This window comes from Pollachius pollachius (genome assembly GCF_949987615.1).
Source record: "Pollachius pollachius genome assembly, chromosome: 4".
Lineage (NCBI taxonomy): Eukaryota > Metazoa > Chordata > Actinopteri > Gadiformes > Gadidae > Pollachius > Pollachius pollachius.
This window is the reverse complement of record NC_136937.1, coordinates 2473921-2487893: the sequence shown is the minus strand read 5'-3', so window position 1 is coordinate 2487893 and position 13973 is coordinate 2473921. Positions and strand designations below refer to the sequence as shown.

The window sequence follows — 13973 nt, the reverse complement described above, 5'->3', positions numbered from 1 at the left end:
CGAGAGGCAGGGTGTTTTTCCTAGACGCAGATTCATAAACCCTCTCATTCTCAAGGAGTGGAGAGATGTGGAGATGCTGCCCGGACGTTTCTATTGCACTATTTAATAACTATTCATCATTCCACACAGAAGGCCTCAAAGGGCTTCAAATGTGTCTGATAAGATCAAGTTCACCCTGCGGATATCATACCAACTGCTCCCTGTGCTGGTTAAACCGCTCTGAAGGCAGGACCATATATGGACTTCCTCATTTGGTATGACATTACAACCAGATCTGTGATGCAGGCCCACAGAGAACAGGACCCAGCACATGATGACGTTTAACCACCTTCACTAAACAAGATGTTGTTAGTGTCTAAATAATGTAATCATAATACCGCACTGCAAATATAACAACAGTTCATTCCGTCCCAAGAACCTTTAAAGTCTCCCAAGGACGCAAGAAGACACAAGAAGAAAAATTAATTCTTAACGTCAACCTGACGCTTTAAAGGTTCTGGGTTCAATCCCTAATGCCCACAGTCTAACAGGTAGCATTCTACAGAGCAGGTATCTTAAAAATGATCAACCTATTGATAAGATTCAAAGTTATTCATATTTATGGTCTATCACGGATCAGAGTGGACTACAGTACCTTCGTCGTCTTCCTGCTGTGATGAAGTGAGCCACACCAAACCGTCCGACTCATGACAAGGAAATGATGAACCAACCAGTTGGACCAGTTCCCCTCCGAGTTTATACTCCTCCCAGCCTCTGCTTTTATATGAACTGCGTATTCCCAGGCACAGGGCGCTGTGGTCTCTGTTAACTTTGGACGAGAGGCAGGGTGTTTTTCCTAGACGCAGATTCATAGACCCTCTCATTCCCAAGGAGGGGAAAGATGTGGAGATGGAGTCACAAGAAGAAAAGAAGAAAAAGTCATTATTAACGTCAACCTGACGCTTGACTCCAGGCTGGAAGGTTCTGGGTTTGATCCCTAATGCCCTCAGTCCAATAGGTAGCATTCTACAGAGCAGGTATCTTAAAAATGATAAGAGTGGACTACAGTATCTTAGTCTTCTTCCTGTTGGACCAGTTCCCCTCCCAGTTCATACTCCTCCCAGACTAACCTCTTATAGGCGGCTGATCCATGACTTCACTCAGTGATGAATAATAATTAGCTCATTAAAATATGAAGCATTGACAGAGAGCTCTGAGCTCTGTCAATTCATGGTGTGTCTTCCGAGCTGCACTTTTGACGTAATTTCCGGTCTCGGAGCATTTATTGCTTTCCAGTGCGACTTTTTGATTGTGTCATGAAATTGGCAAGTCATTGTTAGCTACATTAGCCTCTAGCAAACCAGCTCGAAAACGAACAACACAACTTTACATTGTATTCTATGCACAGCAAGACCGTGTAATGCATCAATTGGTGACCGTAAAGTAGCAATGTAATCAAGTGTGTAAGAGCATTTAAAATCAACATTAAAATGACCAACGTGGTCAAGGGCGTAGATTTGCGTGGGGACCTAAGGACGTGTCCCCACCAATGTCAAATGACGACTGAAATGTCCCCACCAATATTCGGGTTGAAACGAAAAAAAAGCGCATCATGCGGTGCACAAAGGGTTAAATTCCCACTTCGGTACCGCCTCCCAACATACGTCTTCCTTTTTACACTGCCCAGCCGGTGCGGTCACGGCTTCTCGTAAGGAAAGTTCCTCTGCGTCTTTCTCATATATCGCACCATCTCTCCCCGTCTTCATTTAATGCGCCTGCATCACCATCTCTCCCATGATGGACAGCAGCTCGCGGTTTTCACTTATCTGGTTGTCACTGGTTATCACTTGCTTGCTACATCCTATATAATCCAGACAACTAAACAGACACACACAGACATACAAACGCAGGCACGCACGCACAACCAGGTCACTATTCAGCGCATGAATTTGAGGAAAATAGGGAAATGGCAATTATAAAACCAACAATAGTAGGCTCTACAATTATTGCGTAGACTTCAATAGAATGAACACATGCCCTTCTCGAGCTAGAACTAATAATGTTGACATCGCTGCGTTGTCTCTGCACCCTTTTCGCATTAAGGATGCGAAAAGGGCGCGAATTTCCGATTGTTCTCAACGTTGGAACAGTGCTTGTCGGCGTCCTATGGCAAAGCATCCTTAAAAGGGCAGCCGTTGAGCATGCTTCCTTCACATTGGGAAACAGCCTCGGTCTACTCTCAGAACTCCGAGGGATGAAGACAAATAGGGGGCGTGCCTCCGAGGAGTGCCGCAAGAAAGCTGGGAGATTTTCCGTCTTCCGACTCGGAAGGCTGGCGTCCCAGGATTCAAGAACACAACATGAACCATCAGCTGTATACAGCATGGACCTATTAAAGAAAGGACAGCGGATTAAAAAATGGCGCCCATTAATTCCTATGAAAACTGCTCAATGGCGCAGGGCAACATCAAGGAGAGATTTGCTTCCGCATCACGGGAGCCTAGCCACGCCCTAGGGCATGACGCGCCGAATGCAGAAATATTCTCGTTGTCTTGTCTAGCATTGTAGCATCATAAGCAAGAGGTTTGTCTACACATTCCTCGACGGCTTTAAGCGATACAAAGTAAACACAGTGCCTAAAAACCCTCAACGTCATTCATGTTAGGTAAAAGGAAAAACCTCGGACACGAGAAGTTAACGGAGCCGTGCACTAGGCCCTCTCGGATGCCGGGCCGAAACAACATTTGTTTCTCTACGACTCCTTTCAGCTGCCCACCCCTCCTTCTCCCGCAAAAAATAAATAAATAAAACGGCTAATAAAACGAGGTGGCGTTTTGAAAAGAGAAAACTTAAATTTATTTTATAAGTACATGGTATAAAGATAATTATGAGCATTTGATTGATATCCAGAAATGTATTGGACTGAACAGAGATATCGGCTGGTTCCTGTCATTCTAACCTAAGGCTTCTTCTATTTATGTCTGCGACAGTACCAGCACGCTCAACGTAGACACACTTGACTCATCAGGTCTGTTCTGCTGCACTGCCATACCTAAGCACGATTTTTGGCCGCTGAGCACTGGTGGATTGCGGAAGTATGCACTCTTCCCGGGGCCCTGTATACAATAATGGGTCCATGGTAGTGTGGACGGTCCTGCCCATGTGGGCTGGGCGGTGACGTCACACGCACTGAGAAAAGACCCAGCGCGCTCCGAGCAGCGAGCGCTCAGTGCAGTCTGGCCGAGACCCCGGGCAGTGGCTCTGTGTTGCGTGTAGGCTGTTATTTGCCTTTTGTAGTTTTTAAAGCCCAAAAAGAATGCTACGTTAATGTTAGCAATCGTTTGTTTTATTGTATTCTGCAGGACGTTCAGTGTTGGTATTTAGTTTGCGGTTATCGAAACTAACGGTTGGACGCGGACATGAATGACATCAAGCTGGCCGTGCTGGGCAGCGAGGGAGTGGGGAAGTCAGGTGAGGATGCGCCCTGGTGAGAGACAGGTGTCCCGCGGAGGGACAGGTGTCCCGTGGACGGACAGCGCAGAGCGCACCTTGTGCATGACACTCATATTAATAACCATTTGCTCTGGCCCGGTTTCTGCAGCTCTCATCGTTCGGTTCCTGACGCGGAGATTCATCGGGGAGTACGCCTCGTTGACCGGTAAGACACCTAAAGTTTGGAGACTATTTATTTAGACCCCTTTTTGAAGGCTTGCTTGTTTTGCTCATAGATGAATTGAGGTGAAACACTTGATATGGAATTGGCGATATACAGTAGGATAAAATGCATATACTGAAGTGAGAAACATAATTTACATATCGATTCATGGGGTACATCTTACTTTTTTGTGATTGGGATTATCTTTAACTAGAATTCAATTCGACATCGATTTAGGTATTTAGTATAATGAAGTTGTGATACTATTCCTACTGCATGGAATATTCCCATATTTTGTTCCTGTGTCACGTGTCGTTCCTATCTTTGAAGGAAACTAAATGAGTCATCAGTAGTTCAGTACAGGGAAGTGAAGAGTCAAGTGTGGGTTTCACCAGAGATTGTGTAGTTTCTCCCAATGTGCCTTCAGGTTATCTGGCCTGCTGCTACACAGGTTTCAATCACAATGTTTATGTACTATCAGCTGTTTGAATCTCTCTCTCTCTCTCTCTCTCTCTCTCTCTCTCTCTCTCTCTCTCTCTCCCTCTCTCTCCCCCCCTCCAGAGTGTATCTACAGAAAGCGTCTAACTCTGGATGGGAGACAGCTTAACGTGGAGTTGTATGACCCCTGCTCACAGGTGAGAGTAAAGACCACTAGAGAACCACAACCTGACGCTCTTACAATGATACAAACCTTTATTAACAGAAACAGCCTGGAACATCGCACACCTATCGGTGGTCAAACAACAGGCGTTTTTAACCTGATAACACCGTCTCGATCAATCGCTTGCCAACCAATCAGCTGGCACCATATTGATTGACACATTAGGATACTACGAACGCAAGAAACAAAATGGCAACAACAAGTTTCACCAGCTGCTGACCTTTGTCCATCTCAACAACGCTCAACACTTTTTCATTTTATTATTGTTAATTGTTTGCTACATAGAGGAACTGCAGTGCCTGTTGGTTTTTTTTCTGAAGCGTGCGTTCTGTAAAGCGGGACCTGACCTTGTGTTAAACTGTCCTGATAACTGCGGTGTTGTCCCTGCCTTCACCACAGCGGCCTTCCACACTGTGGGTGCGGCCTCGCCTTGTGTACTGAACACAGCTACATAATAGCCACACTTTAATATCTCAAGTGGTCACGAGAGCCTGTGTTTCCTAGCTTGGATCCTCTCCTGCCTCGAGAGATCCATCCCACGTTTTGGTTGACTTTCAAGGGTTCAAGGTTCTAGTCTTTGGTTTCATCAGAGCTGATGTTAATTCAGGCCTGTGAAACCATTGAGGCTGTGGTTATGTTCAACTCTACTTCCCCCAGTGTTCACACTGAGTAACAACGTCTTTGTTGTTCTCCCCGTGTGAAGGTGTGTGCGGGGAAGTCTGCGCTGAGCGACCAGATCCACTGGGGAGACGGTTTCCTCGTCATCTACGACATCAGCGACCGGTCCTCCTTCCAAGCTGCCAAGAACATCCTTCACCTGATGAGAGAGATGCACCCTGGGGCCAGCAAAAGGTGACTCGATTTCAATTACATTTTATTTGTAGAGCCCTTAATCCCAGGTACACTCTCAAAGGGCTTAACAGGCCAAATATTGATGACCCTAGCCCCCCAGAGGGCAAGAAAAAACTCCTTTAATTAGCAAGGAAAAATCGTGCTTAGGTATGGCAGTGCAGCAGTACAGACCTAACGAGTCAAGTGTGTATACGTTGAGCGTGCTGGTACTGTCGCAGACATAAATAGAAGAAACCTTAGGTTAGAATGACAGGAACCAGTTGTTACTTTACCGCACTATTGAGTTTCTGTGAAAATGCTTTCACACACAGAAGTCACTACATGGGACTGATGATAGTCTTTCATGAGCTGTTCACAAACCCCTTTTTTTTACTTACTCTTCTAGTCATAACGATTTCAATGATGGTCCTTCACATAAATGGTGCTAATCTGAACAACGTTTTTATTTCAAACGATAACTAGAAAGCAAAATCAAATCCACTGAAAAGGCCCCAAACCGGCTCTTTGATAGACTCTGATTGCCTCAAATTAGACTTGAGCGATTACCTGTGTTACTCACTAAGCCAATCAGAAACATTTAGCACCACGACAGCGTTTTATTTCACCAGGTGCAATCGATGAGCTCTGATTGCTGTCTTCACGCATCAACCCCCAAAGCATAGCAGCTTTTCACCTCAATCTCCTCTCAATCCACTGCAGTCCAGGGTCACACTGAACTGCGTGGGTCGCTTACCCCGACTGCAGTTTAATTCCCATGATAGAGCGGTTTGACTCAGTCGTTAGCTAATGAGCTCATTACGCTCGTGAGCGCAACAACAACGCAACAAATTCAGCGCTACAAGAGCGAACAGAGTTAGCGCAACGAAAACACACCTTAGGTAGCACTACAACAAGCAGAACCAAGTTAGCCCATGTTGGTGCTGTTGTAGCGCAACAAAGATAGGGCTACAACAAAAGTCAGCACTTCAACAACACAACAAATGTAGTGCTTTAACACGTAGCTCAAAGTTACAACCAGAGTTAGCGCGACAACAAAAGAGTTGGTGCTACAACAAGCAGAACCAAGTTAGCGCAAGTTACTGCTGTTGTAGCGCAATGAGGTTAGCGCTATACCGCCACAACCGAGTTAGCGCTACAAAACAAAGTTAGCGCTACAACAGCACAATAGAGTTTGCGCTACAAAACAAAGTTAGCGCTACAACAACACAACCGAGTTAGCGCTACAACAACACAACCGAGTTAGAGCTACAACAAGCAGAACCAAGTTACTGCTGTTGTAGCTCGACAAAATCAGTGCTACAACAAAGTTAGCGCTACAACAACCCAACCGAGTCAACTCTGATGGTGGTCCTAACCCTCCCTCCGTGTCCGTGTCTCCCAGGGACGGTGAGGCGGCGGCGGGCCGGCCGGTGGTGCTGGTGGGCAACAAGCAGGACCTGTGTCACATGCGTGAGGTCGACCGCGAGGAGGGCCAGCGCCTCGCCGCCGACCACCGCTGCGGCTTCCTGGAGCTGTCGGCGGCGGAGCACAGCCAGGAGGTGGCGCTGGTGTTCTCCAACGCGGTACAGAGCGTCTGCGCGGGCAGCAAGGCCAAGGAACGCCGTCGACGGCCCAGCGGCTCCAAGTCCATGGCCAAGCTCATCAACAACGTCTTCGGGAAGAGGAGGAAGTCGGTGTGAGGGGTCCGAGCCCCGACCTACCTCCTCCATCTGTCCGTCCGTCCGTCGCCCCCCCCCCCCCCGCCCAGCCTGGGTCCAGGGTTCAACGTCAGTTGGGGTTGGAACCCAGTGGTCATCGGGTGGAGACCCAAAAGTGGGTCACGCCGTGAAGCAGGTGTGGGAATCCCCTGATGTAGACGTTCTAGAATAAACCCCACTGCCCTGTGTCAACCCGTTGCCTATGCAGTTGCTTCTGAATGCTAATGGCGTTTATATTCAAAAAGCAACGCTAAACTCTTAAGGAAAAGTGCGGCCACAGTGCCACCTACAGGTCATCAAAGTAATTTGATCTATCGTTTGTTTGTGTGGTGATTGACGCTTGGATCCAATACATCCTCTCACCAGAGGGGGCGCTGTTGCGATTTCCATTTAGTGTTTGGTGACAATTTAAGATTCATTTATGTCCGTACTTATTTCATATTCCTGAGGCAATATTCTATAGCACTTATTTGACTGAATCTCTCGCTACAACCCCAATACTGCTGTGGGTTAAAAACATGCTTTTTACGCAGTGATATTGTCTTGGAAGAGTTAATTATAAATCCTAGTGAGACATAATGAACCAAAGTATTGTGCTACCCTTTTGGAAGAATTGAGCGATGAGGGATTATTTCTTTGGCTTTGTTCTGCTCTTTTTCCGATTAATCTCTGGGATTAATCGGTCGCTGGTCAGGTCACACCCCTCAGAGTTCGTTCCATCTGAGGGCAAATCCAACGGGCGATGAAAGGAACGGAAATCCCACGGAATTATCTGTTCTACTCTTTTTTTGTTGTACATAGTGGTTGATCCTTTTACTGAGTTCACAGAAAATTATCACAGACAAAGAATGTGTTACTATTGGAGTCTAACAGAAGGAGCCTGAGAAAGTGATGAGTGTAAATATGTTGGTCCAAGAATTAAACATTTGTATTGCTTGATACTGTGAGCATTGTGTGTTATTAAATTTTATACCGTTCATTAATGCAAGCACTATCACATTTTCAATCATCAACACAAATATATAAAACCAATACGTAAGCATTGATGCCATACAGGATGGCATATCCGTTTGGTTAACGATTGGTAATGGTAAATTGGTAATTTCATAGTTTTAATTAAAAAACTGTTCAATCAGTAACCGTAGCAGCGTGATCCAATTTTCCTACCGCTGTATTTCCATGGTTACCTCATTAAAAAATCATCACAATCTCATATTGTTTACACATGGTGCGTTCGCTCCGTTCTTTATTACACTTTATTACACGCTTGTCGTTATCGCACACCTGGGTAAATAAACAGTGAGGAGGTTCCTCACGTTGTGTAATGAGAGCGATCACAGAACGATGGGAATGCTCTTTAATTAAAAATAATAATAGTGAGTTTATGTGTGTGTGGAGGGGGGGGGGGGTGATTTTACGCCTCATAATCACTGTTCACAGTCAGCGCGATATTATCCCGAAAGCAGAAGGGGACAGAGAGATAACTGGCATTATTTTTACAGATGGAGGAAAGCCATTTTCTTACACTTACTGTAAGGAGGTGGAACCACAAGCAACGTCTCTGTTGAAACACACGCCTGTAGGTGGGACAGGCGATTCCGGTTGGCTGAAATGAACGACCACATGACGGGTCTTATCTTATCTTTAGAGGACGGAGAGGGAGATCCCGTGGCCAGCGAGAGGCAGTTATGTGATCCAGTGGTTTAATTTCATGTCGGACAATGTATGTTCCTATTCTGGCAACATCGGCCAGGAGCTACCATAATGGCATAACAATTTAGCAGGGCCTGCTTAATTGTTATCAGGCATCTTCGTTCCTGGCTTAGTACATCATATATTTAGTGCATTATGTCGTTTTGACACCACATTTTTCGTGGAGCCGACCGTCATAGCGTATAACTTAAGCCTGTATTCAGCACATGGATTCACTTGCTTTCCATTTTACATACCAAACAGATCATATGGATATGACTGTAAAATAATCCTAATAGTAAATCCATGGGATTAACTCACTCAGGTAAGGGAAACCGTCTAATGGTTGACAACATGCAGCCTTAATCCCTTTAGTAAACGTGGGCACCAGGTGAAATGCTAGGAATGATTGATCTAATCTGCTCTCTAAAGCTGATCTTTTAGGCGGAGAGGCGTCGACACACACATGGATGGGAAGTTAACCAGGAGTGAGCGAGAGAGAGAGAGAGAGAGAGAGAGAGAGAGAGAGAGAGAGAGAGACCCTTTTTATGTATCAATGTATATGAATGTATCACAATTCAAAATTGTGTGTGTGATGTGAAGGATGGCCGACCCTAGCGACGGTTGCCGGGCTGAATGGGTGATAGGGTCAGGGGTCAGGCCTGGGGCTGGAGACTGGAATCTGTTTGATGTCCCCACAGGTCTGAAGGGACCAACACGTGGCGGCTATTAGGCCTTGTTAGAGGCTAGTGTGTGTGTGTGTGTGTGTGTGTGTGTGTGTGTGTGTGTGTGTGTGTGTGAGTGTGTGTGTGTGTGAGAGAGCTTACATCTGTCTGTGCACACCTATATCTGTGTGTGCGTATGTGCTTTCTTGTGTGTGTGTCTGTGTGGGCTTTCCTGTGCGTGTGTGTGTGTACGTGTGTGCATGTCTGTGTGGGCTTTCTTTTGCGTGTGTGTGTGTGTGTGTGTTTGTGTGTGTGTGTGTGTGTGGGGGGGGGCTTTCTTGTGCGTTTGTGTTCATGCGTGCGTGTGTGTGCTTACTTGTGTGCGTGTATGTGCTTTCACATGTGTATGTGTACATATATGTGTTTCTGTGTGGGCTTTCTTGTGTGTGTGTGTGTGTGTGTGTGTGTGTGTGTGTGTGTGTGCATGTGTGTGTGTGTTGGGCCGGTCTCCCTCCAGTGATGGCCACAGTGTCGGCCGCGGTGTGTTATTAAAGTAACGTCATCGCCAAGAGGAGCAATAGGGGCACGCTAATCCGTTAGAAAGCCCATCTTTAAACGTCTCTCACGCCACCTCAAAGGGATCCACCGCATTCACAGGACAATGAAAAGAAACAAAGATCTCTATCTCAATGGAAACATGTGGGTGCTGCTCTTCTGTCGTAGCTCGTAGAACTAAAAAGTACTTTGGTGTTCTTTCGTTCCTTTGGCCGTCCAGCTCTTTATCGCCACTCAGCACTGGTACCGAGGGAACTCGCTCTGAACTCCGTACGGTCAATTTAACCCAGTTTCTTTGAACCTTGATCATTTTACTTCTTATCATATCCAGATGACCTGCAATGTGGCGGCGATTTACCTGAGACCTTTTACTTTAGAGTCACTTACTCTTACTGCTTAGCTTTTATTACATATGCGAGCCTATTTTGTTACGTTCTGTTGCTGGTTAAAATTTCATCTGTGGTTAATAGCTCTATTGATGCTATATTTTGTGTTGACATTAGTGGTGTTCATTGAGTTCTATTTATTCTGGATGTTTCGGTTCGAGCTGAGCAACTGTTACAAACAATGTCCTCCCGCATCCATCAATAAAGTCTTATTCTGTTTATGTGTAGTATTTATATAGTCAATAAAGTTCCTTTGAATGTACCATCCACATCGCTCACCAACTTCGCAAAAGATTCAGTTGTTCAGAGTTCACCTAGACTCTGCATAGCCTTCCCCCCCCCCTCTTACGCACTTATTGTGTGTGGCACGTCCTGGCATTTATGTGTAGCATCTAGTCCTTGCTATCTTTATTGTATACGGGGAGGGGGTTAACCTAGCAATTGTTAGTGCTTGGCACTTCTATGAACATCCTTACTGTACCGACAGCAGTATATTGTTTCTCTTTCTTCTGACAAATGTACTTATGTAAGTCACTTTGGATAAAAGCGTCTGCTAAACGCCCCAAATGTAAGTGTAATGTTTTCCACATCCTCACACAACCACACACTCCACCCCCTTCTCGTTCATAAACGAAAAAGCGATGCGACACATTTCACCCACATTCTCCTTGACCACCGAGAAACGGGAGCTCACCAAGAAAATAACTCAGTTCAGTGCGTCCCCATCTGCTACCTCCAAAGTTCAACTAAACAAAACCTCTCTTCACTCACATCAACGTTTGTCCGCACTGGCATATAATTCAATATTTCAAGGAATTCGCTGTTGACAATCCACCTATCGTTATAGAACAGATCACACATAAATATTAAACATGGATTTAGACATCTGGAAGGCCAAAACCCCTTTGGAGGGATTGGACCCCTATACACATCATGCCTTCTAATTACCCGACTGGGGGTTTAGGATTTCATCCCAGCCCGGCCGGTGAACAGGACATTGTTGCGCGGGGTTGTCATGGCAGGGCGAGGGCCCAAGACCCTAACAACCTTCTCGATTCCCATCAGCCTCATCGTGGATGATGCAGCCTGCACCATGCAGGCATGCTAGGGAGAGTGTGTGCCGTGTGACATACACTCACCCTACAAAGCCATCGCCTGGCCCCAAACAGAAACAAATCTGGAGTAAATGAAGGACTCCAGCAGGACCCCACAGTCCTCGCGTGTGTGAGTTTGTATGGCTTTCATTAAGGTGTCCGTTTCACTGCCTGGAAGGTGGCCAAAAGATCAGGATAAATGTAATGGGCCTGATGTTAATGTGGTCACATGTGGACTTAGAGTTAATGTAAAAAACACATGTGATTATGAATATTCACATGTTACATTCACATTTTAGTTTTTTATGAAAAATACACGTGTTTATAAATAATCTATACGAATCTATTTTAAAAAATTTATGTAAAAAAAATAAAGTTGTTTATTTTAAGCAAAGTTTAACTGTGTTCAACAATTTAGCAAAGAAGATTTTTTTAATTACGTGTAGCAAATGGGTTCTTCCAAAGGACTGGACACAATGTGCTGCAGGCCTAATAACTAACTGCTAAAGAGCTTCACTGACTCTCCACGGAGCTAGACAAAGACACATGGGACATAGATGGCTGTGGGAGTTCCCCCCCCTCGGCCCTAGAAAAAAAAACACAATAATAAAACTGCCTTCCCGATAACAGAGATTACCCGAGACACTGAAAAAGCTGCGTCTCCTGGCTACCTGCCAGCATTCTTCCCAGCCAGTACGCCCTGCAGGCATTTTCTGCCCGACGATAGCTCGAAGGTGCATGTGAGATACAACAGTGTCCAACTGCATTACAGTCTGGGGAGATATAACTGCACACAGTCAGGGGAAGGTATGTCAGGAATGTAGTGCAGGTTGAATGTAATTGAGACAGATTTTGAGGGTAAGAGTATTTTATTCAGAGATAAGTCGTTTTAATGACTCGCTATAAGAAACATGCTAACGTTAATGGACGTGCCATCCATTCGCAAGGCTAGCCGGGTCAAAAGGTGGAAAATTAACCTTCTCGGGGGGATTATACTTCAAATGTACTTGGCACTTATTTAATTCAAACTGCCACTTTGTAATATATATCTACACCGAAGAAATTGCGATGTTTTATTAATGAGGAGAGGGGTTGGAGTGGTTCATTATCTGCTCGTTAGTGTTCAGCTGTCCACGAGACGTTCCCTTTGTGAGACCGGCACTTCCCAGAAAGTACCTCTTTTGTTTTGTTTCTTGGTTGCTAGCTGAGTTTGTCTCTAGCCTCTTCGTGCTAGCTACCTGACACCGTCCGTCCCCCCGTCCGTCCCCCCGTCCCCCTCTCCTGAGAGCCCGGCTCAATGTTGTCAAGATCTGAGGAGCAGATCTGAGCGGGCCAGACGTGACCCTCTCCAGTGATATGTGAGAGTTTTGGGTTTGGTCTGCTCCATTTGTACCGATCTGGAACAGAATGACACGCGATAAAACCGTGCATGGGGAGAGTACAGTACATGTTAGGAAAGAATGTGTCCGACATTGTGGCCCATTACATTTGACAGAGTCAGGGAAAGCTGTGAACATTGTAAACATCCTAGACGCACCTGCTCTGGTTGAGCATAGTGTAAAGCTAGCCTTATGCTTGACGCGTCCACAAAGGTGTGAGGGTCCACTCTGCACGGCATAAAGGTGTCATGGAAAGACATAACCGGGAAAGGTGGTACCGCATGGCAACAAGCTGGCTGGCCGAAGCGTCCACATAGTAAGACAAGTAGCCACGCTGGTCTTTACATTTGATGCAATTTTAGCCGTTGACGCGTCAAGTACAAAACCAGCCGGACTGTGGACTTCTCCTGGACTGTAGTCGACCTTCTCCCCGACCAAAATTTGCTTTTTTTGTCTTTGCATATTGATTTTTTTTGTTGTGTTTGCTTATCTACCGTTGAGGTATAAAAACTCAATACATGAATCGAGTCCAGACAACTCAGAACCCATTGTGGTCAGAAGAATGTCTAGCAGGACCCAGTAGGATCTGAAGTGCCACATTCCAAGGGCCAACCTTGCCAAAGATAGGGGCTCAAAAACATGAACATAAGTGGTTTACAGCGGTGGGAAACTCCGGCCTTTTTATGTTGGCTGACTTCCTGGAAGCTTAGGGATGGTTTCCCCGCTTTGACAGGTTAGCTACGCACGCACTTGTTAGTGAACACCCCCTGGTCACTTTACATTTACAGTAACACAGCCGTTAAAGCATGTAAATGTTGAACATCACACCTGGAGCAGATCACCATCTGTCAGTTGGTACGACAAACAAGTAATTCTATCGTAACTGTAGGAGAACATTTTATAAAATGACTAGGGGCTCTTTTCTTTGTCCGTATACGATTTCTTCAGTGCTGACAAAACTTGTTCTGGAACAAGTGAATTTCTCCAACAACAATGAAAAGGTTGGATGGTACTTTTGAGAGATAGAAGTTGACCAGCCTTATTTCCTCACATCTTTGTGGTAAAGAATCGATTTTTAAGATTACAATAACATGAGACGTATGCTCTATTCATTCCCACACCAGTCGAAACCGATAAAATCGCTTAACATAACAAAATATAATATTTTGTACAATACCAAACTATTTCCTCACTACTTTTTTCCACCAAGGACAATAAATAAGCCATATCTTAATATTTTCAAATAAACAGCGCTGTTTACAAAAAAGGTTTTTATCTCACCTCAAGTTTTTTTATCTCAACCCCATTGACTTGTAAATGATTGGCCAAACTCAACACCTGAATAATGTACTGCCTCA

The 13973-nt window shown here is 45.3% G+C and overlaps 1 protein-coding gene across 1 annotated transcript; it reads left to right on the top strand.

Annotated features, from left to right (window-relative positions):
* The first annotated feature begins 3225 nt into the window (after positions 1 to 3225).
* On the top strand, positions 3226 to 7774 carry rergla (RERG/RAS-like a). Its single transcript, XM_079734933.1, has 5 exons — positions 3226 to 3450; positions 3581 to 3637; positions 4196 to 4269; positions 4999 to 5147; positions 6529 to 7774. The coding sequence occupies exons 1-5, from the start codon at positions 3399 to 3401 to the stop codon at positions 6824 to 6826; spliced, it is 630 nt and encodes a 209-aa protein (XP_079591059.1). The 5' UTR covers positions 3226 to 3398; the 3' UTR covers positions 6827 to 7774.
* The last annotated feature ends 6199 nt before the right edge of the window (positions 7775 to 13973 follow it).